General features: G+C 40.0%; 1 protein-coding gene across 4 annotated transcripts in view; it reads left to right on the forward strand.

Moving 5' to 3' along the window:
* TTC8 (tetratricopeptide repeat domain 8) overlaps positions 1–9,877 on the forward strand; it is a 44,913-nt gene extending 35,036 nt beyond the window's left edge. For all 4 annotated transcript variants that reach the window (XM_083836505.1, XM_083836504.1, XM_083836507.1 and 1 more), the window contains 5 exons: positions 1,762–1,901; positions 3,274–3,448; positions 4,753–4,875; positions 7,160–7,243; positions 9,188–9,877. In XM_083836505.1, coding sequence (XP_083692631.1) covers positions 1,762–1,901; positions 3,274–3,448; positions 4,753–4,875; positions 7,160–7,243; positions 9,188–9,304 — 639 coding nt within the window. In that variant the 3' untranslated portion in view covers positions 9,305–9,877. The remainder of the gene's footprint in view (positions 1–1,761; positions 1,902–3,273; positions 3,449–4,752; positions 4,876–7,159; positions 7,244–9,187) is intronic.
* Positions 9,878–22,381: the final 12,504 nt, after the last annotated feature.

Below are 22,381 nucleotides of genomic sequence, written 5' to 3' on the forward strand. Positions count from 1 at the left end.
TTTTTCATCGGACTGAAATTGCTCAAGTCACCAACAGCCCGCTGGCAGTATTAAACAGCAAGATAGTCGATGGATCAGTGCTGTCTTTATTGTGCTGTAAGCCACTGTTGATTTCTTAAGCCAGTGAGAACAGTTGGAATGTGTGTTTCTTGGTTTTGAAGTAGATGTTATTTTAAGTAGGATTAGTTTTAAAGTAGTCATTTCGTTTTAGCTTGGTAACCATGTACTTTGCATTTTAAAAGTGTATTTTCATGTCAGTGGGCTTAATATTGTGCTACACTAAAAGTTGGTAATGATGCTATTCCAAAACCAATGTTTTAAACATATCATGAAATTTTTTTTGTCTACATTGATCCTTGGCATTCTTTCCTGGTCTCATCATTCTCATCTAACCCCTAAGCATTAATCCATTTTCATATTAAATCCTTTTTGTCCTTCAGCAAGGAACAAAACAGCTGCATAATTTTTGGAGGCTTTTCTTCCTGAATTGCTAAACAGTTTTAAATATGGATATGATTTTGCCGAACCATACATAACATTGCGTAACCCTTTAAGGAATTATAAAAGGCTGCATATACTTGACAGAATATACTTTTGCACTGACACCTGAGTGCAGGATTATAGCTTTATTAGCAAAGATTTGTACTGCAGCACAGGGCTGTTCTTATTACATACACTCACAAGTGAAATGTGCGCATCAGGCATCTTAATCAGAGCTTTTCTTCTCTGTCACTACCTTTTGGCTATGGGAAGAGTTGTAGACCTTACTTGTTTGTTTGTTTTTTTTAAATGTTATTTGTAAATGGTCTGCTTTAATACTGTTTCACTTAATGGAAAAAAATACATATTTTCATGGCTAAATGTGCTGTATAGGTTAAAAAAAAAAAAAGCTTGTTCTTTAGTCAGGTTAAGAGTACAGTACATCTACAGCACATAGGTAGAAATTATTCCTCTCTAACCACAGAAGTGTGTTTAAACCATTTTAGTTTATTTTCTTCTATTATGGGGCAGAGTCCTGTGGTGACTTCTACTTCTCAGAAACAGTGTGACATTTATAGCAAGGAGTCCACCCTAATTCGTCTTCCAACTAGCATACATCCAAGCATATTTTTTGATAAAATATAGTTCTCTTAACTGGTGTATCCTACCCAGTACAAGTTTTGGTAGTAAATCCATGATTTCTGTTTTCAAAGGCACATAATAATTCTTGGTATGCCATTATATTGTCATTTATGTTCGGAGAAATTCATAAGTTGATTTACAAAGCATTGAAAGTAATTGAGACATTGACTGGGGAAATAAATCTTCTGTATGTTACCATACTGGGAAATCAACTGTACAGTACTATATATCACAAGGCATTGTGCAAAACATAGCAAATACCCATTGCACATACTAAGCTTATGACCAATCTTTTTTCCTTAAAAACAAAACCAAACAAAACAACAAGAACAACAACAAAAAACACCTTTTTTTGTACCAATGGCGTAGAGTTAAGACGGGTACAGCTGGCACTGATAAATGAATATGCCTTCTTCTTGTCCATGTGTGTGACGCTTGTGAAGTAGTGATGTTGCATTGTACAACAGTTAGATGCATTGTAACAACAGTTAGAGAACTGCAGGGGCATACATAATTAATCTCAGTTAAGTACTGTACAGGACACAGATAAAGCACTCAATAGATTGACATTTTAGTAAGTTTTAATATAGAAATTGGTGATAAAAAGTAGAATTAATTTGTTTTTTTCCCATTGTATAGGAAATGAACAATATTTCCTCAGCTACAGAGTACTATAAAGAAGTCTTAAAACAAGACAATACTCACGTGGAAGCTATTGCATGCATTGGCAGCAACCGTTTTTATTCAGACCAGCCTGAGATAGCTCTGCGGTTTTACAGGTATTTTTACAGGTTTTACACTTGTGGGGAGGAAGGGGGAACTGGACACATCGGAGGGTAATACAAAGGGTTGATTTTTGTAATGCTGATAGCAAAACAAGAGCACTGGAAGACTAACGTGGGAGGTTGATCAAGCTTTTTGGAGAAATATAACCATAAAATTAGCACACCAACTCACCAACATACATATATTCCCTGCCAGTGATAAGTACATCTCCTTTAAAGATTTGTCATCATTCTGCTTGAAGCTTGTATCAACAGATTATCAAAATAGTTCAGTTAATAAATATATATATTTATAATTGTATATATTATAGATATGTAATTATGTATATAAATATATATAAATAGTTCCGTTAATAAACAAGAAATGATCTTTCACAACATGAGGCAGTTTAAGAATGCTGAGCCTTATTCTCAACTTCATTTGCTTTCAGGAAGCAAATGGACTTCCTATTCAGCCCTTTGGAAAGGAGTCGTTTTTGAAAAACTCCACCTGTAGCCATAGGCAGTTGTGACCACAAAACCTCTTACTTGAATGTGAGCTGGGATTCCCCTATGTTTTACTGAAAGAAATAAAAAGACAGTATTAAATGATGCTGCTTGCTTGTTATTTTGAGACAGGTTGCTAATGAGTCTGACTCACGTTCGTAAGTTTAAGAACAAATGAAGTTAGTCTAAGCACTGCCATGTCATTTCTGTTGTACCTGAGGTTTTTTATGCTTTAGGTTCAGAAACTCAGTGATGCTGAAGACATCATATCTCTTCCCTGGCCCTCTTAGCATACCTATTTTCCCTATTAATGTTAATAAACAGCATTTTTATAAAACATCCATCCTAAAAGACACATAAACAATATCAATTTGAATCAAAATTTGACTTATGCTTCACATGTAAGATTAATGTAGATTCATACACTAGATGTACTAGCACCGATTAAAGCAGTGCTGTGGGACAGGAATCAAGCAAAAATTTGAAGCCTGAAGAGTTATGAAAATTAACTGTAGCATTTACAGCTTGGTTGAGGTCAAGGGTTTGGAAAGAAGAAATGGAGAAAGTCTGTGTACATCTCTGTCTGACAGTAAAGTCAGGTCATATGACAGTCAAAATGCCAGAAGTCATTTAATTTACACAGAGACTGTTTTGCACAGCTCTGATTCTACTAATTAGAAATGCTCTGCACTGCCATTCATAAAACCTTTACGAAGTGTAAAACTGTAACAAAATTGTCAGAGAGCTCAAAATAAAGTTAAGGTACATGGCTATTAAACTCTTGGTATAGGGAGGAAGGAGGAGAGAATTTTGTCATTTAGAATTGAACTCATATTTGAAATTAATATAAAAAAATAAGAAATATTTTCTTTCAATCTAGGCGGCTCCTGCAGATGGGTGTCTATAACTGCCAGCTTTTTAACAATCTGGGCCTCTGTTGCTTCTATGCCCAGCAATATGATATGACACTAACTTCATTTGAACGTGCACTGTTTTTGGCTGAAAATGAGGAAGAGACAGCAGATGTGTGGTACAACTTGGGACATGTGGCTGTGGTATGAAAAATATTAACAATCCTTCTGAATAAGTATGATTTTACAGAAACCGGAAAATAAATATCTAGGAAGGAATCATTGTCCTACTTTGAAATATGAAACCTGCTAGTGTATTGGATAAAGTATAGTAAAGACTTAATTAAGGGTTTATTTGCACTTCAGAGAGAGGAAGGGGAAAAGAAAAAAGCTCTGTACATCATCACAGAATGTAGTTTACTCCTGCTAAAAGATTCTCCCTTTCTAACCATCTTTAACCTTCCTTTCTTTCTGAAAATTTGTAACACATACCAACTCTTGAGGGCCTTTGCTGCAATACAAGCTAATCTGACATAAAATTGAATTCAAGATGTTTTTTCTCTGAGCTGTTATTTATATGACATGGAGCAATAGATTAATTTTGTTGTCATAAAAAGTGCCTATTGAGCATCATGGAACAGACACTAAAATACCCAGTCTTCTGTCTTGTAGGCAGCAACAGGGATATTTTTTAATTGTGTCATCAAATTTGTTAAATTCATACACTAATTTTCATTCATTGCCCATTTTTGCAGATGTTATTCCAGAAGTTATGTTAGATTTCTGTTTATCTGTCCAGAATAAAGTTACCAAATAATGTTTTGCTAGCTTTCTCGCGTGGGTTCTGTCCAAATGCTGATTGCCATTTAAGTCAGAGAGAAACTCAACTGTTCATCTTGATTGTGCATCAGCTAGGATGAACACGTTAATTTATACCACCTAAAACACTGAAATTTGAACTGATATGCATATATTTTTCAGCATTTTTCACTTTTAAGGTTTAACCTGATGCTGTATCAGCGTTGGTCATAAAACTAGAACATTAACGTGGAGACAATGTCTCCATACAAAGAGATTAATCTCCCTTTGTTTTTGTCTTCTAATAAGTAGGCTTATATGTGCTTGTTTTTTTTTTTTTAATCCATTTAAAAACAGAGAAGCAAGATGACTTTTCCCCTGGAGATGTCTCTATTTTTCTTACCCTGCTAAAGGTGTAGTGTATAGAATGGTCTTCAGATGACACGTTAGCCATCTAAGCATTCAGTTATATGAAGAATCTCACTTAAAGCATGTAAATTTGTGCTGGAGAGGAACAATTCTGTCTGGGTAAAGAATGAGAAGCAAATGAGATGGTCTGGGAAGAAAGCACATATGGTTCTGATCAGCATGTTTTTATTGTAATTTGCATTTCATGGTAGTACATATGGATGAAAAGATAACCAAGACAACAAAACAGATGCATGTTGTTTCCAATCTTTTCAGAAATTAAAATACAATCTTACTTTCAGGGGATAGGAGACTTGAATCTGGCTTACCAGTGTTTCAAGCTGACATTAGTCAACAATAACGACTATGCGGAAGCTTACAATAACTTGGCTGTACTGGAAATGCAAAAAGGTCACATCGAGCAGGTTGGTGTTAACCTCAGCCTAAGCAGAATGCTTTCTTTGGCCTGTTTGTACTTGAAGATTACTACTATAGGCACAAAAAATGATAAGTTTTTTGCATGGTTCAGAGTAACCTCCACATTGTCATGCTGTCTCCCATTAAACTGCTTATTCTTAGGCATATCCAAATGATGCATCCAAGATGAACAAGGTTTGCAGTGACTTTGCAGTTGTTGAGATCTTTTTTTCTAAGTTGATGCCTATAACAAACCCTATCACACTATAATCATCACTTAAATTACAACTTTGACTGATATATTCAATTAAAAATGTAGATAATATACTTTTGTTGGGCAACAGAAAACAACAATCAGATCACCTCTTAAAAGATTTTTTCAACAAGGAGACTGCTTTCGAGTTTAGTCCCAAAGCAGCAAGTTCTTGTGAAACACTTTCACATCAGTAACTTTGGTGGTTCATTTTACCTAATGTGAGTATGCTGTGTTGTGTTGCAATTAGCTATATAATTGACATGCACAGTGGATTGAAAGCAGTAATTTTTATACACATGCAATGAAAGTTAATATCTGTTTATTGGTCCGTTAAAACTACTGTGGACTGTTTTAATCTTTCTGAATGGGAGCAAGGCTATTGTGATGGTTTCATGTATACATCAGAGAGCTACAATATTATATAAAGACTTTTTTGAAAATCTTTTTGAAGAGCAAATAATTCTTAGAAGATAACTTTATTCAGGTGGGCTGTCAATTGTCATGGAAACATTGAAATGAACCCAACACTGGATGTTTTTAGTGACAAATGAAGTTAGGTTTTGGTTTCAGTTTGGTTTCAGCCATGCTACTGATATTTAAAACCCGGGTGGAATTTCTATCCAATTTCTATGTAGGTTGTCACTGATAATAGTTAGGATTCCTGAGCTTTTCCATTATAATGAAATGTTTTATGTCCATTTTATATTTCAGCTTTAAAATTTCAAATTTCTTCTTGTATCACATGAATAATAAAAATTCAGGATCACAGCAATAAATGTATGCATACGAAAATAAAAAATACGAAGATACTTAGCTTATCTTTGTTTTTATTTTATTTTACAATGTTATTACATGCATTTACTCAACATTGTCAAATTAAGGGATTTTTATTAAATTCTTTGCTCTGCCTTTCCAAAGAGTTAGTAGATACCAGTGCTGTTAAAAGATCTGATGTATTTTCAGAACTCTCAATTTTTTTGTGAAAGCGTTCACAAGTTGACCTGAATTTTTTATTAAATTTATGGCATGAGAATGCACCTTTTGATTCTTAATTTTTTAGTTAGTTTTTAACACTACTCTTTTGCTGATCATAAAAAAGATTGAATCCAGCAAGTAGACTGTTTAATGTTTAATGTATTGAGTAATGTCAAGTTTTACAGCTTCATATTCCCTCAGTGATTTGTTTAAAAGTCCACCTCAGCCCCAAGGGTCTTTTTTTTTTTTTCTTTTCTTTCTTTCATGGAAGGATCATTTTATTGTATTTCTCCATAAGTCTGGGCAGTTTCGGCTGAGCAAACCAACATGTGTGGTCATTTGAGAGAATGTATGGTCACACACACATCTGTCCATCCCTTCAACTCTCCCTTCATCCCTAAAGAGACAGTGATGAAAGCTCTGCTGTCTAAGCACTGAGGAAAGCACAACTTGGCCATTTCAATTCCACACACAAACAAAGCTGCAGGGACAATAACAGAGGAGCATAATATTAATTATTTACCTGGGTCTGGATGTCTTATAAACCACCTTGATCTCACTTTCTTTTTTTTGTTTTGTTTTTATGCTAATAGGAAGTGTGAAAATAGCATTGAAGGCTTTTATTCAAAATGCTGAATGTGAAAACTGTTTTATTTTTATGATAAAGTTTAGGTTTCTGGGGATGTTTAAGACTGAACCACTATTACACAGTGCTGTCAGAGACAATAGATACATTCAGTGGGACTTTAACTGCCTGTTTTTAAATGACTATATTCAGTATATAGAGCTGAATTGCCTAATTAAATATGGTCCCAACATGGCCTTTCTGACTCCATCAAGAGTCTTATTCATTTCATTACTTTTAAACTGTATTATGCCTAGATGTACTGTTGGTGTAACTTATATGTAGTGTAACCCATATGTAGTGTGGCATTATTAACAAAGGCCTAGTAAAGAGAACTCAGAATGATTTCTTACAAGAAAGATGAAAATTGCTTTAGATTCTTGTTACCCTCCCTCCCTTGCAGATTTCACTACATCTTTTTTCTTTCTCTACACAGGCAAGAGCTTTGCTGCAGACTGCTTCATATTTAGCACCTCATATGTATGAGCCCCATTTTAATTTTGCTATACTCTCAGAAAAGGTAATGTACTGTCCTATTTTAAAATCTAAAAATTGAGCCTTGGTGGGGCAGTTGAGTTTTTATTGTTATTACTCAGAGTTTCAAATAGCTAAGACAAAACAATATTTAGGTTGGATATTAGGAGAAATGTCTTTACTGGAAGGGTTGCACGGCATTGGAATAGGCTGCCCAGGGAAGTGGTTGAGTCACCATCCCTGAAGGTCTTCAAGAAACCTGTATATTTGAAATTTAGTACCATGGTTTAGTTGCAGACTTTAGTACTAGGTTAAAGGTTGGACTAGATGATCTTAGAGGTCTTTTCCAACCTGAATGACTCTATGATTCTATGAGTATGTAGTGCACAAACTCAAGATAAAACTGAAGCTACATTTTAGTACCCAGAAGGTGTATAAAAGTACCATTCAAATGTTTGGTTTTGAGAATGTGAGGCCAACTAGCCATATAGTAACTTTGCAGTTCTCCAAATGCACAGAAGATGGACAGTCCATTAATAATTCCATCTACACTCTTTACAGTCATCAGCTTTTTCAGAATGTGAACTAAAATAGTATCAGATGATTTATCAGTTTCAGATGATTTATCAGTAATTATATAATATATATATATATATATGGAATACCAATCATTCATCCCATGGCCTTAGTAATCTCAAAAGGAGTATCTGTTCTTCAGCTTTATGACCACTGAATTTTGTGTGTTAATATTTTCTTTCATAATGGGTGTCTCAGACATCGAATTAACAGCGTGTCTGACATTACTATTAATAAGGAGAAACTTGTACAAGTCCCAAAATTTTTACAAGAAAAAGAATATTTCTTGGCTTGTGCCTATACCTTCAAGATTCTGTTATGAGTCTGTGTTGTGTGGGCAGCCCAACTCCTACAGATACTAAAGTACGTGCATCGAGGAGTGAACAACCCATTACTTTGTAAGCATATCCTCTTCATTGTGAAACAGAACATGGCTTGGAATAATTGCATTATATACTTACTGATTAAGGAGTAAATCCTAGTCTGCAAATGGCTTGTTATATAGCTTTTGCACAGAGGAACTGCACGGGCTGTGGAAGAAGACAAATGGCAAGGTCAACTAACTGTTTATGCAGTCTGATAATGCAGTTCTTAGATTCAGTGTAATGTCGTGGTTTATAAGGCGTAACTTCTCTGGCCAGGACCCTGGTTTTCTTCTCCTCCAGAGAATTCTTGCTGTACTGAAGTTCTGTGTTGGCAGACACACAGGCAACAAAGGTCTCCTACTGCCACTTTCCGCTGCTTCTCCCTTTCCATCCGGAAGCTGTCGCTTTTTCTAGATGGGGTCCCAAACTTTTGCGTTCTTTTTTTTTCTGAACCCACTTTCTGAGGTGCTCTCCTTACATACACTTCCTTCTTCCAAGAAATGATATCTATTTGCTCCCAACTTTACTTTTTCCTAATGTGGAAACATACTTCTACAAGCAACAGAGGAGCAATATACATCTCATCAGCTCTGTGTGCTATCCTGCCTCTCTGTGAGGTTGCAGATCACATGGAGTTGTGACCTTTGCAGAGGCCTGATTGGCTCTCCCCTTTCTATATTTGTAAGACAACATTTATGGAATTTAAAACCAAGTCTTCCATTTTTTATTCCTCCTAACTTTGAGCACTGAGCATAGGGTACTTTGTCCTTTCTCCAAGAAGTCAGGTAAGATATAAAATTACTGTCTTGATGCATCCCTCCCATTGAAAAAAAAAAAAAACAACAAACGCTTCTTTTTCTTCTCACCCCTTAAAGTAAGAGGGACATAACCCTGAGTCTGAAAAATTGCATACTGTCTGTTTTATTTGTTGCGTCTGAGGACCAGCTATGTTTAAACATTTGTGAGTATCAGAACTGTACTTTACAGAATATATGATGCAAATACTGTAGTGCTTGCATTTCCAAAACTAGTTTGTGTGTTTCTTATAGGTTGGAGATCTTCAGAGGAGTTACACAGCTGCTCAAAAGTCAGCGGAAGTGTTCCCAGGCCATGTTGATACACAACAGCTCATCAAAAGATTAAAAGAGCGCTTTGCTATGCTCTGATGACATATTTTTAACATGTAAAAATAAATTAAAGTTAGCCAGAGTTAATGTCCCATACATTTTATTGTAAGTAGATAAACTATACTTCATCAATTCCTGTTGTAAAACTTATGCTACTTAGAGTAGCAGAAAAGGTTCAAGAGTCCTAAGTAGCGTGTGTCATCTTAAAACTCGTGACTTATCAAAAGGAAGCTAGAACGTGTTGCAACTACATACAACTGAGAATACAAGAGTGGCAGGATATTGCCAATATGCAACTTTCAAGTCCTTGTCTGATATATTAATAAGTAAGTCCTAATTTAAGATTAATGAGGATTTTAAAAGATTTTTTTCTGACTTCTGCAGAAAAAAAAAGTTTTAAAATATTCCTGTGTGACAATCTGTCAAGCAACACAGACTAAGAATACTTCCTAACTGGTCTTCAAACATGCTTTTGATAGTATACTTTCTTACAGAATGTTAAGTTTTAAAATTAAAGTAACCAGAAATGCATTTAAAAACACAGATGCAAAAAGAAGTTCTTATATTTCTTGTTGTACTTTATGAATGAAATAAATTCCAGTTTGTATGGTTTGTCATGTTTCCTTACATAAATTAAAATTGCATCCTTATTGCCTTGAAAATAAGAGTCAGAGGCCATAAAGTATTTTGAAAGACTCAGCAGAAGTGGTACTAAATAGCAGAAATACATGCAGTCCTTTTTGCTGAGAGAGCTTAATCTTCATTTCACTGAGGGAAAAGGATATGTCAGTAAGAAGCTTGCAGAGTTAACTACTAATGACTGAGAATGAAACGGTGACTGGGTGGTTACCTGTGCTGCCAGGTAAGCACTGTTGCTAAATAATTGTTTGGATCATCCTAACTACACAAATGCTGCTAATAACAAGCAAAGACTTTGTCGCTTATCTTTGTGTTGTAACTAAAAGTGATAAATTGGCATGATTTCCCAACTTGACCTTTAAGAAATGCGGGATGTTAAGGCATTCTAACATCCTTTAAAAATCTTTTCATGCTTATGGATTGTATTGGCTTAGGGAGCAACCCTAAACACACATGAATTTATATCTTGCTTTTTACTATTCATTATTTCCAAACCCTTGTATTTGTCTGGTTGTTGCAGCTGATGAAGGTACGTGCTGGGGATCTTAGGGAAGTTAGAAAGAGGTCTGGAGATGACAGTTAGCAACACACTAACAAACTGGTGTCACAGCGTGTTGTGAAATGCAAAAGCATTATCTGTTGAATAGATGCAGCATCTTTAGTGGAAATCTCATTTTTTCCACACTGAACTTCGTATTGTCAAAATTTTGTCACAAGATAATGATGACAGAACCTTAGTTATCAGTCATTTTCATTACCTAAATTAGCTTTTACTTTCTGCTAGAGAGGAAGAATTAATAAGGAACTTCCGTCCTTTGATCTACTCCACTTACATCGTTTCAGTTGACAGTGCTAAACTTACTAAGCTATCAGAAAAAAAAATGCTTGTCTTAGCAGTTTAAACACAACTGTTGAGAATTTTTGAATGTCATATTATTAATTCAAAGTATTTTTAAAGTTGCATAGTAAATAAAATTCTACATGGGCTGAAACTGAAACTTTTAATAGAAATTAAGTTTTTAATCCATTGTGTGGCAGCTCAATTGTTCCTTAGAGGTGTTTTTATAAAATCCCACCTACTGCGATCACTACTCAAGTTGATGAACTGAATAACTTTTTATTTTTAGGAAACCGTACTCCTTAGAACATAGATCTAACACGATTATTCTTTTAAGATTGGGATGTGTGTGGATTTTGAAAGGGAAAAGGCCCATGTATGATAAGGAACCCTTTATACAATATTCTTGTGTAAATTAATTTAAAACACACACACCTCTAAGAAAGGATTAAAACCTTTTTAGCTCCTTAATTTAAAGCAAGCCATTAATCTTACACAGTGTGTTTTGATTGCCCCAAAAGGCAGCAGCTATTTGCTTTGTTGACCTTTCACGCCCCAAAGCAAGGGTATGATGGTAATTTTTATTTTTTTCCATGACTAGCACACGTACAAATTAAATCAAATGTGGTAATGAGAACAGCACCGCAGTGAAACAACAGATGAATGAGCAGGCGGTTTGTCGTGGAAGAATCTTTCGATTTTGTTCTATGTTGATTTGGGGCGAGCTCCAGTGAACAGATGAATTGGCAGGCCCTGGGGCAAACCGCCTTCAGTTAATTCAGTACGACACGGCGTAACAGTGCGCATCACAATCTGTATTCATCTCTGTGGTGGAATCATGTTAGGACAGTGTGACCTTAATATTGCAGGCAGCATTTCTGTAACACGGAAATCATTTTTCCTCTAACCTGTAGCACAGCTCCAGCTGTGTCCAGCCAGCATTCATAAAGCCCCTTGGGAGAAAAAAAATATAATAAAAAAAACAACATGCAGAATTTTTCAATCTACAGGGAGACAGTGTCCACAACAATGTTGTCTGGAATTAAACTCAAATCAGATTGCTGGGAGGTCTTACAGTTCCTACCTCCCTACAGGAAAGGGTTGTATAGTTCATGGCTGCTAACAGCAATGGCAGGCAGTCTTCACACCAGCCCCGTTCCTGGGATCTTTCTGATGGCTGAGTCCATTTAAAAGTTGATAGTGAAGGGGTAGGTTTATTAATGGATTTTGATTGTTTTGCAAGATGTCAGAGCCAAAACACCAGTCACAAAACTAGCTGAAATTCATCAGAATTCACAGTTAGTATTTGTCGATCATTTTAGCTGCGAAAAGCAATGTCAGAGGTCATTTGGACAGGGTAAGAGCAGTTTGCCAGTAGGCGCCAGTTCAGTCACTCTAAAACTTTGGATAATGATCCGATTTTCTTTGCCTTTATCTCTTTCTTTTTCCCTTTGATTGGTGCCTGTCTTTGCAGGCTAGAGACTTTGGGGTCAGTCAGATCTCTGATATCACGTGGGCCAAACTTTTAAAGACAGTTGCTCTTTTTAATGAACCCAGTTTGTGCTTGACAATTGATTATCTGCCAGAGCAGTATCAAGTTTTGAGGTAAAAAAGCTACAGTATCTTCTGTGAAAGATTTTATGTGTAATCACTCTCACTATCTTCTGCTTGTCATCCTTCTAATAGGTGACTGCAAGTTCACTCATGTCCTCCCCTTCGCCTGCCCCTCTCCCAGTGGCTACTCATTGCACTCCCACACCAGTGGAACCGTGGCCGTTTTGCCTCCTCCAATACCCACTTTGTCACCAGTGAAGCTAGAGGGTGTGAATGGCATCCGTGGCAGGTGCTTTTGACCAAACTAATTGTTTCCCAGTCATAGGCGGCAAGAAGTCCAGAGCTTAGAAGAACCTCTCACACCAACCTACTTGCCTAAACTAGGACACGCAGCTTCACCCCAAACAGCAAGGAGTGGCTGCTGAGGAAACTTATCGGCGGCTATCAGCTATGCCTCTTGAGCAGGGGCAGAATTGGACAGTCTAAAATGCGGGTCAAAAATCAGTTCAAGGTAACTGTAGGGGAAAAGCAGCTGCCTGCCAGGACACCAAACAAGCTGAGTAAAAGACCCAGTAAGATGCCATCCTGTTCCGCCCCACCCCAGGAAGTTCTCTGAATTGCCATTTACTATGTTTTCAGATGAGACTGCCCAAGCACACTGCAATATGCAACATGGGGCACAAAGTCACTGTGGAGTCACAGAAAGGGTGAGCTTTCATCAGAGAGAGAGGATGAGAGGCAGCTCACATGATTTTTTCCACTTGCTGGAATTTACTAAAGTTTAGGGCTGCTGCAGATTTACAAAGAGAGTTGTTTCTGTCTTGGAGTACCCCGTGCCTCATGTCGTATCATCACCTGTAACTTCATGATGGTTGGACCAGATGATCTTAAAGGTCTTTTCCAACATTAATGATTCTATGATTCTATATCATGTTATCTTGGTGGACCCTACTGTGCTGCAAAATAAGTCAGTGATGCAATGTCAACTAACACCGGTGATAAGCAAATCCCTTTCTGGCAAAGTACCTTTCATTTCTGGATGAATGGAAAGTAATTCAGGCACAAGTCTATTGAACAAAGAAGAGCATGAGAAAACCTGCAAAGTATTATTTAGACAGGAAACAATATTCTCCTGTGATACTAAGCACCTCTGGGTCTCAGAGATTTTCACCTGGCCACGTAGCAGGCTTTGCCAAGATCGAGTTCTGCTGCAGCACAATGACGTGTTTATCACCATCGGCCAGCAGGCGAGTGTTACCCATACAAGTCTACCCAAGCACCCCAAGGAAACATAACCACTCTTGCTAGATGTGACTCTAAGATGTACGTACTATAAACAAATTCTGCTTCCCCCTTTAGAAGCCCCACTTGAGCTCTGGTTTAAAACACCACAGCAGGTATTTTAACAGTCCTCGAATTGTTTGTGGCGGACCATAAATCTGCTGGCCTCTATGGGCTCCACAGAGCACAGGCAAATGTCATGTCATCACCTTCCTGGGAAAGGCATGGTTCCTCTCATCGCAGCCATGCACGTTTGAAAGCCAGTGCTAGACACGATCATGTCATAATCTTTTTCTGCTGCTTCATCCTATCAGCAGGCACACCGAGTATAACAATTCTGTGTTTAAGTATAACAAAGGAGCTATGTACAGGAAAGATAAGTGCTTTTTTCACTCTTTTCTCCCCCCATACATATCCACAGCAGGTAGATGGAGATGCTTTTCCCATTAGTTGATTACAGCTGTAGTAAAACAACAACTTTTTTTTTTTCCCCAATCCTGATTTCAGGTTGTTTTTGTTTGTTTGTTTGTTTTTTAACTATTTTTGTCTCTACTTCGGTGATGAAACTGCTAACAGCAGAGGAACAGCAGAGGTGATAGCCCCTCATAGTTGCTGAGAAGTGAGAGCACTCACGCTGAACACTTCTCAGTGGGCAAGGAGAAACCACCCTGTGGTGCTCCCAGCTATGCTCAGAGCTGCTCTCTTACATGGACAAGCTTCATTATGAATATAACATCTCCGATGAGGCTTTAGCTAAGCTTTAGCAGCTAAATATACACTTGATAAAAAGCACAATGAACCAAAAACAGCCCAGGCAGTTATTTTAAGACTTGTCTTACCTTTCAAAGAAAGTTGTTAAGAAGATCTTGGAGCCCCAGGGCCTTTCCTGGATCCTGGAGGCTCAGGAGGCTGCTTGCTGCCTCCCTTTGCTGGCATGTGGGATGCCCAGATGTTGGCAGTGCTACCAGTGAGGTTATGACAGGGAGCACCAGCCCCTTCCTGCGAGTTACAGACTGGCTGCACAGCTGGAGCAGGATGGCATATGGCAGCTGAAGTAGGAAATACCTTTAGCTTCTAGAATCAGAGTTGCAAAAATATTTTTTTTTCTTAAGAACAGGCTAGAAATAGAAGTCATTTTTGATCCATGTTACAAAGCAATCTAAGAATCACTAACAAATAGCAAGCGTGGTTTCTCCTCTTCCCTCAGGTTGATGACCTAATTTCATCTTTTCTCTCAAGATGTGTTCATCCTGCCACACTGTTTGTATGCTCGGTGACTTTTTGTCCATGGGACCCCAAAAGCATTTATTTGCCTGTACAGCTGTCGATGGCGTCAACTTTCATTTTCCCAGAGAAATGTGTTCCTCAGACGAGCTTCAACTCCATTCAGGCCAACTTTGCCACGAAGCCCCCAAAACCTTGGAGGTGGTTCAGATTTTCCATTTGCTTGAAGAGAAATAGTCCATTTTGGTGGCGCTTGTCAGCTGGATGCTTTGGACTTGTCCCAGTGCACACATTTGGAAAAGAAATTACCTTCCATTTAATTGATCATTCTGACTGTGGCAAGAATTTCATCCTTTTCCAGCCTGATAACTTGTATTTAACCCGATGTCCTTTTTCTATGCTCTAGAGGTTTAGGAGAACATTACAACAGTAGACACACGCAGCATTTAATTTTATCCATCTCCACCGCCTCCTGCTTTAATACACTGGAATCTCTAGAACATCTTAAGTCTCTGTGATTTCTAAAATTTATGGGGGCAGTAGAGATTGTTTGCAATAATATTCACTGAGATGCTCGCAGCAGCTCACAGAAGCTAAATCGCTCCTGCTAAGCAAGAGACATATTCTTTGGACACCTTCCAGTCCCATTTCCCCTACAGTGCATGTTCGTTGTGCATTCACAGCGTGTGGTTTTCTGCTTTGTGACCCTACATGTAACAAACAGACGGCTGGATTTGTTGGTGGACACGAGTGGCATAGGAGGGCTCTGAAGAGCCACAAGATTGTGTGTTTGTACTGTGCAGGGGTGCTTATGCTGCCTCAAGGGACCCTGTGCTCATATGGCACGAGCTCACGCTGCCTTTCTGGGTCCTGCTGCCCTGGACCCAATACAAAGGGACTCAAAGGAAGCAAAAGGTCTGCACAGGCTGGATCCCAGCAGCAAGATCTTTGCTTGTGTAGCCCTGTAAGACAGCAGACAGTCGATGTAGGCCAGCTGGTGGCTAGGGTGTGCATGACACCACAAAGCAGCTAAGAACCATCTGGGAAGCTGCTCTGGGGAGAAAGCATCACCATCTTAAATGGCACCATGCTGCAGAGGTGCTGGGGGACAGAGACAATAAGCAGTACCAGAAATGACTGAGAGAATAAAGGAAAGGATTGTATTGAAAATAGGATGTAGCACTGCCGAGTTCACTGATACTGTGTCGATAACCATGGTGGGTGTCATTGCCACGAGTCATTTCCATAATCTATCAAATATTCATTTCACTAAGGGAAGTCACAAACACACAAACAGGTATTTTGGGCTCCTGCTGGGGCAGTAGGAGTTGCTGGAGGCCATGTGTGAATGAGCTCCTCTGGAAGGAGGGAGCAGGACGGAGCATGAAAGGGGCGGAGTGTGCTGTGAGCGGTTCCACAAGGGCCGTCTTCTCAGCTGACTGCACAGTGTAGATGAAAGGAAAGTGCAAACCATGGTGTCTAAACTCTTGGTAATGTTGACAAAAGGCAAACTAGCAGACGGATCTGAATCAATGTTAGCTGATACCAACATTGCTCCAACAAGTATCTCCTAGATCAGAGAGAGGGCCAAAAAGTTTCTTTCCAAATTCAGATATGAAAGAATATGTGCTAAATAGCACTGAAGTGGTGCTAATTTAAGTGCTTGGATCTGTGGGAAGTGTGCCCCTCAAGAGCACCAATGAGGGCACAGTGAACAGAAGAGTCCTTGCAGATCCACCTGAAAATCAGCAGCCTCCCCTCCCCACCACCTGCACGCCCTTCCTAGCTGACAAAAAGCAAAGGGGAATAGGAAGCCCTGAAGAGATTACTGAAGACAGATCATCGCTGTGCGGATTCCTGATTTAGCCATGCACTCTCTCCCTGCATGCAGATGCCATCTTGCTGCTGGAGCAGCCCTTTACCCTGGGCTGGTTGTCCCCTGGCACAGGGCACAGGCAGCAGGAGGGCTGGTGGAGCAGCTGCTCGGCCAGGGAGCCCCACAGCCTGCACGAGCCCTGGAGACTGTGTCTTTAACCTGTCCTTCAGCTTTTGTAGCTCTGAGGTGGTATTTTTTCATAGTTCAAATTCACATTTGTGATTTACATAAAAATGTAGGGTTGCCCAGGCTTCTTCCATGGTGCTGGTGAAGCCACAGGGTCCATTCCTCTTTGGCCGCTCTCCTCAAGCCAGCTGAGGAGCACGGACTTGCCTGAGCTCATTAGCAGGGGGATCCTGGTGGGTGCTTCGTGTCCTCTGACAGCAGCTGATGGTCAGTACTCAACATTTCCTATCACCACACAGCAATGTGGCATATTGTTGCTATAAATTTTGTCCTTTTTTCTTGCTTCCCCCCAAGGCTTGGGCTGTCTGGAAGGAATGGGAGCTAAAACGTCTGTGCAAGCTGCGAGTGAACGTGGTAGTCTTCTGTCGTCCTATGGGCAAAACAAGGCTGCCAAGACAGCTGCTGCTGCTGTTATTATTACAAATTAATGCTTTTTGTATGAGCTGACCTGCTTTATGGATGCTTGCACCCCATGAGTTTTTGCTCAGAGTCCTCCCTAACCGACGGTGAGGGGCAGCGTGCAGGGGGGGTCACAGGACAGAAACCTTCACAGATTTTTGCCCCTCAGCAGCGCTCACGGGTGCTTGGTGGACCAGAGCTGTGCAGAGACCTGAGGCACTTGCTGGGTTCACAGCACTTCTCCTCCTCTGGGCCACAGCATCTTCCCTGTCCCGGTGTCACCTCCTGCTCCTGCCACGACAGTCCCCGTGCTGGGACTTCTGTGGGGGGCTGGCATGTGCCTCATGTGCCTCAGGAGGGAGAGGAGGCCACTTGTTTGCACGGTAAGGTAGCACCAGGGCCGCGAATGGCAAACGGCCTTTCACATTACATCGGACCGGAGGTCCTCGCCATTTTGTGTATGCACAGGCCCTGAGCGAAGAGCTGCCCAGACGGAGACATTTAGAGACAGCAAACACAGGGAGGCGGCTCACCCTGGGCTCCAGGTGCAAACAGTGGAGAAAGAAGAAAATGTCAAATCTGCATAAATACTGGATGGCTCCCTGATGGTATTAAATACCTCTTTTGCATACAGTCTTCTAACTACAGAAAAGTTGAGTTAACCTTTTTTTTTTTTTTTTTTTTTTCCAGAAAATCTAATTTTGGAAAATCTAGTTCTAATCCTAATGTCATTTTTACTGGGTAAAAATGCAATCAAAAGCCAAACCTGTACATATTTCTGTTGTTTGGGTTTTACATTCTTTGAGTTTATTCACAAAAACGTAAATGTTTCCTGGCCATATCTTTCTTATGAAATATACAATAAATTGTCTATTGTTCACTCTGCAAATGTGCAATGCACAATGGCAAAATAATTGCTGATAGAGATAGAAAAGTCCTGATGTATAATTATTAATGATGAATTCTGATATCTAAGATTAAAGAAGACTGCTGCTACAAAAGGAGAACTGAGGATAAAAAACCACATTGCCCTGGAACCAAACTGTGCTGCCTCAGGAGCTCCACTGTCAAAGGGTTACAAGATTTTTGTCAAGATACAAAACAGTTTTATGTCAAATAAATTATTCATATGGCCATTTCTCATCACAAGTTTCCTCTCTTCATGCTCTTTCAAATACAGAGGGAAGAGTATGCTGTTCACCGGGTTATTAAAAATATCACAGCAGTCGTTAAATCTTCACATAGCCCATTTTATAAGGCAGCCCCTGTAGCACACTTAAGCTCTATAGCAGTGAGAAAGCCACAGGACACGAATTAGCAAAGTATTTCCCATGAAAAGGATGGTGCTTTGGGGAAGGAAATCTTACGTTTAGTGCAGCTAAAACTCATGGTAACCTTCATGAGAAACAGCTTGTTTGTCCATTCGTCAGCAGCTGGAGTCCTGACAGTGTTTCTGCCATTACACAAATAAAAAATTATCTGTTTTCACAGTTCAGACTTTACCTTCTGGAGGAGGCCTGCTGATCTTTAGAGAAAATAAGCATTGGAGAGGACATGGCCAACCCTTTCCCTGACACTCCCTGGGCCTTTCAGAAGAGCATTTGCCAGGCCCAGCACTGGAGCCACTTGCAGGCACTTCTTGCCAGATGCCAACCCTAAAAGCCCCTGCAAGAGCTTAAATTTAAAGCAAAATGAGAAGGAAGCAACAGTAATTTGCCAGGAGCTTTATTTTCAGAGCTGTGACATGGGACAAGTTCTTCCTACTTATCTCTCTACCAAAGAGAGCCTACTGCTTTCTGGGGAAGTGTTTTAAATGCAGAATTTCATAGTAGCTTTAAAGCATGACTAGATAAAGCACACAATGTTAGGAGGAGCAAGAAAAGATAAGCTTTTAAAGTACAGAACCAAAAATAGCATTTTCTGCCTGCAGGACCTCACTGCTGCTCCCTGTGCGATGCAGTGAGCAGGTACAGAGAGAACCCACCTCAGTGTGCCTTAATCTGGAGAAAAATGACAACTTAAGAAGATATCATTTTGTTTCACAGAAAATTTGCCATTTCCAGATGAGGAACACAGTCAATAAGACACCGCACATACAGTGCAATTAGACTCAGTTGCTGACAAGAAGCAAAATAAGGATGAAAGCTGTGAAAAAGAAACATCTGCCATTTGCAAAGCCAAGCATCGCAGCGGAAACAAGGGCAAGTCACGCTCTCCTGGGTGAGCACAGCTCATACTCTTTCACCGTGCTGTTTCCTGAAATACTGCTTCCCACAGCACTCTGCAGCCCAGCCTACGAAAGTGGAAGTAATCCGAGCTGCACAGTTGACTTAAGCTCTGATACAACACTGTTGTGTTACTGTCAGTATGCCAGTAAATGTCATTGTTTTTTTCTGGAATATACCATATTAGAAAATCTTCTGGGGTAGGGCTTTAATTTCCTCTCTGAGCTCGGCAGCAGGTGAAATCTTCCTGCCCCTCCTGTGCACACATGGCACAGCAGCTCCCACTCTTAGCACTTTCTGTGCCTCTATCCATGAGATAAAGCAGTGGCCGTGCATTGGGGGCTGTTTTATTCCCTTTTCCATGCAGCATTACAATTTCTGAGACTTCAGCAAGAGTAAGTGATGTGACGTGAGACCTCAGCGCACTGTCACGGTGTTGCACCTTGAGACATCTTTTTGGCAACTCGGGATTTCGTGGTGAAGGAGCGGAACAGCCCACGTCCCGTGCAGTTACTGGTGCCGGGTTAGTGCAGGCAAGGCCTAAGACCCCATGGGCCATACTCCAGCCAAATCCAGGACAGACAGAAGGTCCCAGTTCCACTAGCTTAGAATATGGGAAACAAATTGGGATGCCTGCCCACATTATTTACCTGAAGCAGTGCCCTTTGGGAAAAACCACTGGTACTTCTCCAGGGGGGTCTGAATTACCTTAAACACTTCAATTCCTGATATCTCAGCTCTTTGCTCATAAAAACAACGTGGTATAGTTACTTCACCCACCTGCTGTTCTTAAATTAATTATGAATGGCTTTGAGTGCATTATGTGACAGGAGCTATAGAAGTGTGACTATTATTTTTAATAATGCACAAGTAATAATTTATTTAACATTTCTCTGTATTTCTCATCAGGTTCCTGAACCCAATTGCACTTTCCTGCTCTGTCTGCAAGTTCTCTCATGAAAGTTGATGATAAGCTGCGAAGTTTTTTGGTTTTGTTTTTGGTCTTTTTTTTTTTTGAGACTAATGAGATACTGTTTCTCAGGCATTAAAGTTGTGGCATCTGTTCTGTTAAAAAATAGGATGTCAAGTTTAAATGGAATAGGATGTGACATGAAATGAAAAGAATGAAACAGCTTCTTCGTAAACATAATCCGTTAAATCCAGTTACCAGAATTAGTCATAATTCTCTGCAATGAGTTTATTCTGTGGTGTAACACATTCATTTCAAGGCCATGGTGTTTGGGTAGAGCTCAATAGACAGCTTAAACATTGAATGCTATGTGCTGCACTGTCTGCAGAATCGACTTGTGCTTCAGAATGACAGAAAGACAGCAAGCATTCATTTAGATGACATTGAACTACATGAAAGGAAAATATTTTTCCAGGCAGAAAAGAAACAAGTAGCAATGTGTGCTGTGTATAATCTGCACTGTAAAGACACATATATGTCTGGAGTGAAGGAGACTAATGCTCAAGAGGCTGAGGCATGAGGCTGGTGGCTTCTGCCAAGTCAAATGCAGAAAGTCCAGAGCCAGTCCCACCTCCAAAATCAGGCAACTGTAAAAATAATGCACTTGGGATCTATTATTGTGGATGTTCTTGAGCCTTCTGTAGCAGCAACATTCTGTTGGTTTGTTTTGAAGTGAAATCTGTGCTTTTCATAGAGGGTAAATGGCAGATCCAAGGGGAAAACAAGGCACCACCAACCTGTGGCACCACTGCTTGATGTGCCTGGCACAAGAGTAGGAAAGGTGAGGAAAAGCATGGGTGTCCTTCCCTGGGTTTAACTTTCCTCATGAAGATACACTCTTTATATAATAGGAGCAATGCTGGGAAAAAAAAAATAATGCTGCAGTATGCTTGTTATTATTATCCTTCCTGCATCCAGGCCTCTCACATAGGGGCAGCTGAGATGTTCTCAAGAGTTATGGAGTCTTTTCCCTTACATCTCCACAGAGCAATGAAGCCAGCTCTTCCTTCTCAGCAGTGCTGCAGGTACAGGTGGAAAAAGGGGGCATCAAGGCATCCACTTTCAGCACCACCTGAAGGGGGTGGCAAACTATCCCCAGCTCAGCAGCCTGGTGTAGAAGATAGCTGCCTCAACGCAGCTTTTGTCTTGGTAAATGGGACAGGTGCAGATAAGGAAAGTAATAGTTCACGGGGGTGGTGATAGAAGCCACCTGAGTATGCACAGGATACCTGTTGCAAGGAACTGAAAAAAAAAAATAAATCATAACTGATTATAATACTGAATCACAGTACACACACACACACAATACATTTATACATTCATATGTATACATATATGCCATATGAACCATATGTCCTTTCCAGGTTCCCATAACTCCTAGGACACATGGCTGGGTGATTGGTGAGCTCTCGTTAACCAACCTGATGTAACTGAGCACTGCGGTATATGTATGCAACAAATACTTGCAGTTAGAGGGTGGACTGCCCCCTTATTTGTTGAATGCTCACTTGTCATATCCTCAGATTAATCACTTTGCACACCAGTGACAGAGAGACATCTCTCATCTTTTCCAGACCCAAATATCAGCTCCTACGGAGAGCCGGGCCAGCCAGGCTGCCTGCCCGGCAATGCCACGGCTTTTCTCCCACACTAAGGCATTGCCCACCAGCACAGCTGGTCCCAGCAGCCTGCGGGGAGGAGGTGAATCAGGCACATGGGCTCTCGCAGTGACGGAGACCTCACTGCTGCATGTGTGAGGCCAGCAGCACCGACAGCAGGGACTGGAGCCAAAGGAGCAAAGCTCATGCCAAATGCACGCGATATGGCATTTCTGTACAGGAGGGACCTCTCAGGCTGTGCGATTTATTTCCTTCTGAAGAAGAACACAGTGAAACCCAGCTACTTGAATGCTCCCAAAGAACTG

Source organism: Anser anser (genome assembly GCF_964211835.1).
Source record: "Anser anser genome assembly, chromosome: 5".
Lineage (NCBI taxonomy): Eukaryota > Metazoa > Chordata > Aves > Anseriformes > Anatidae > Anser > Anser anser.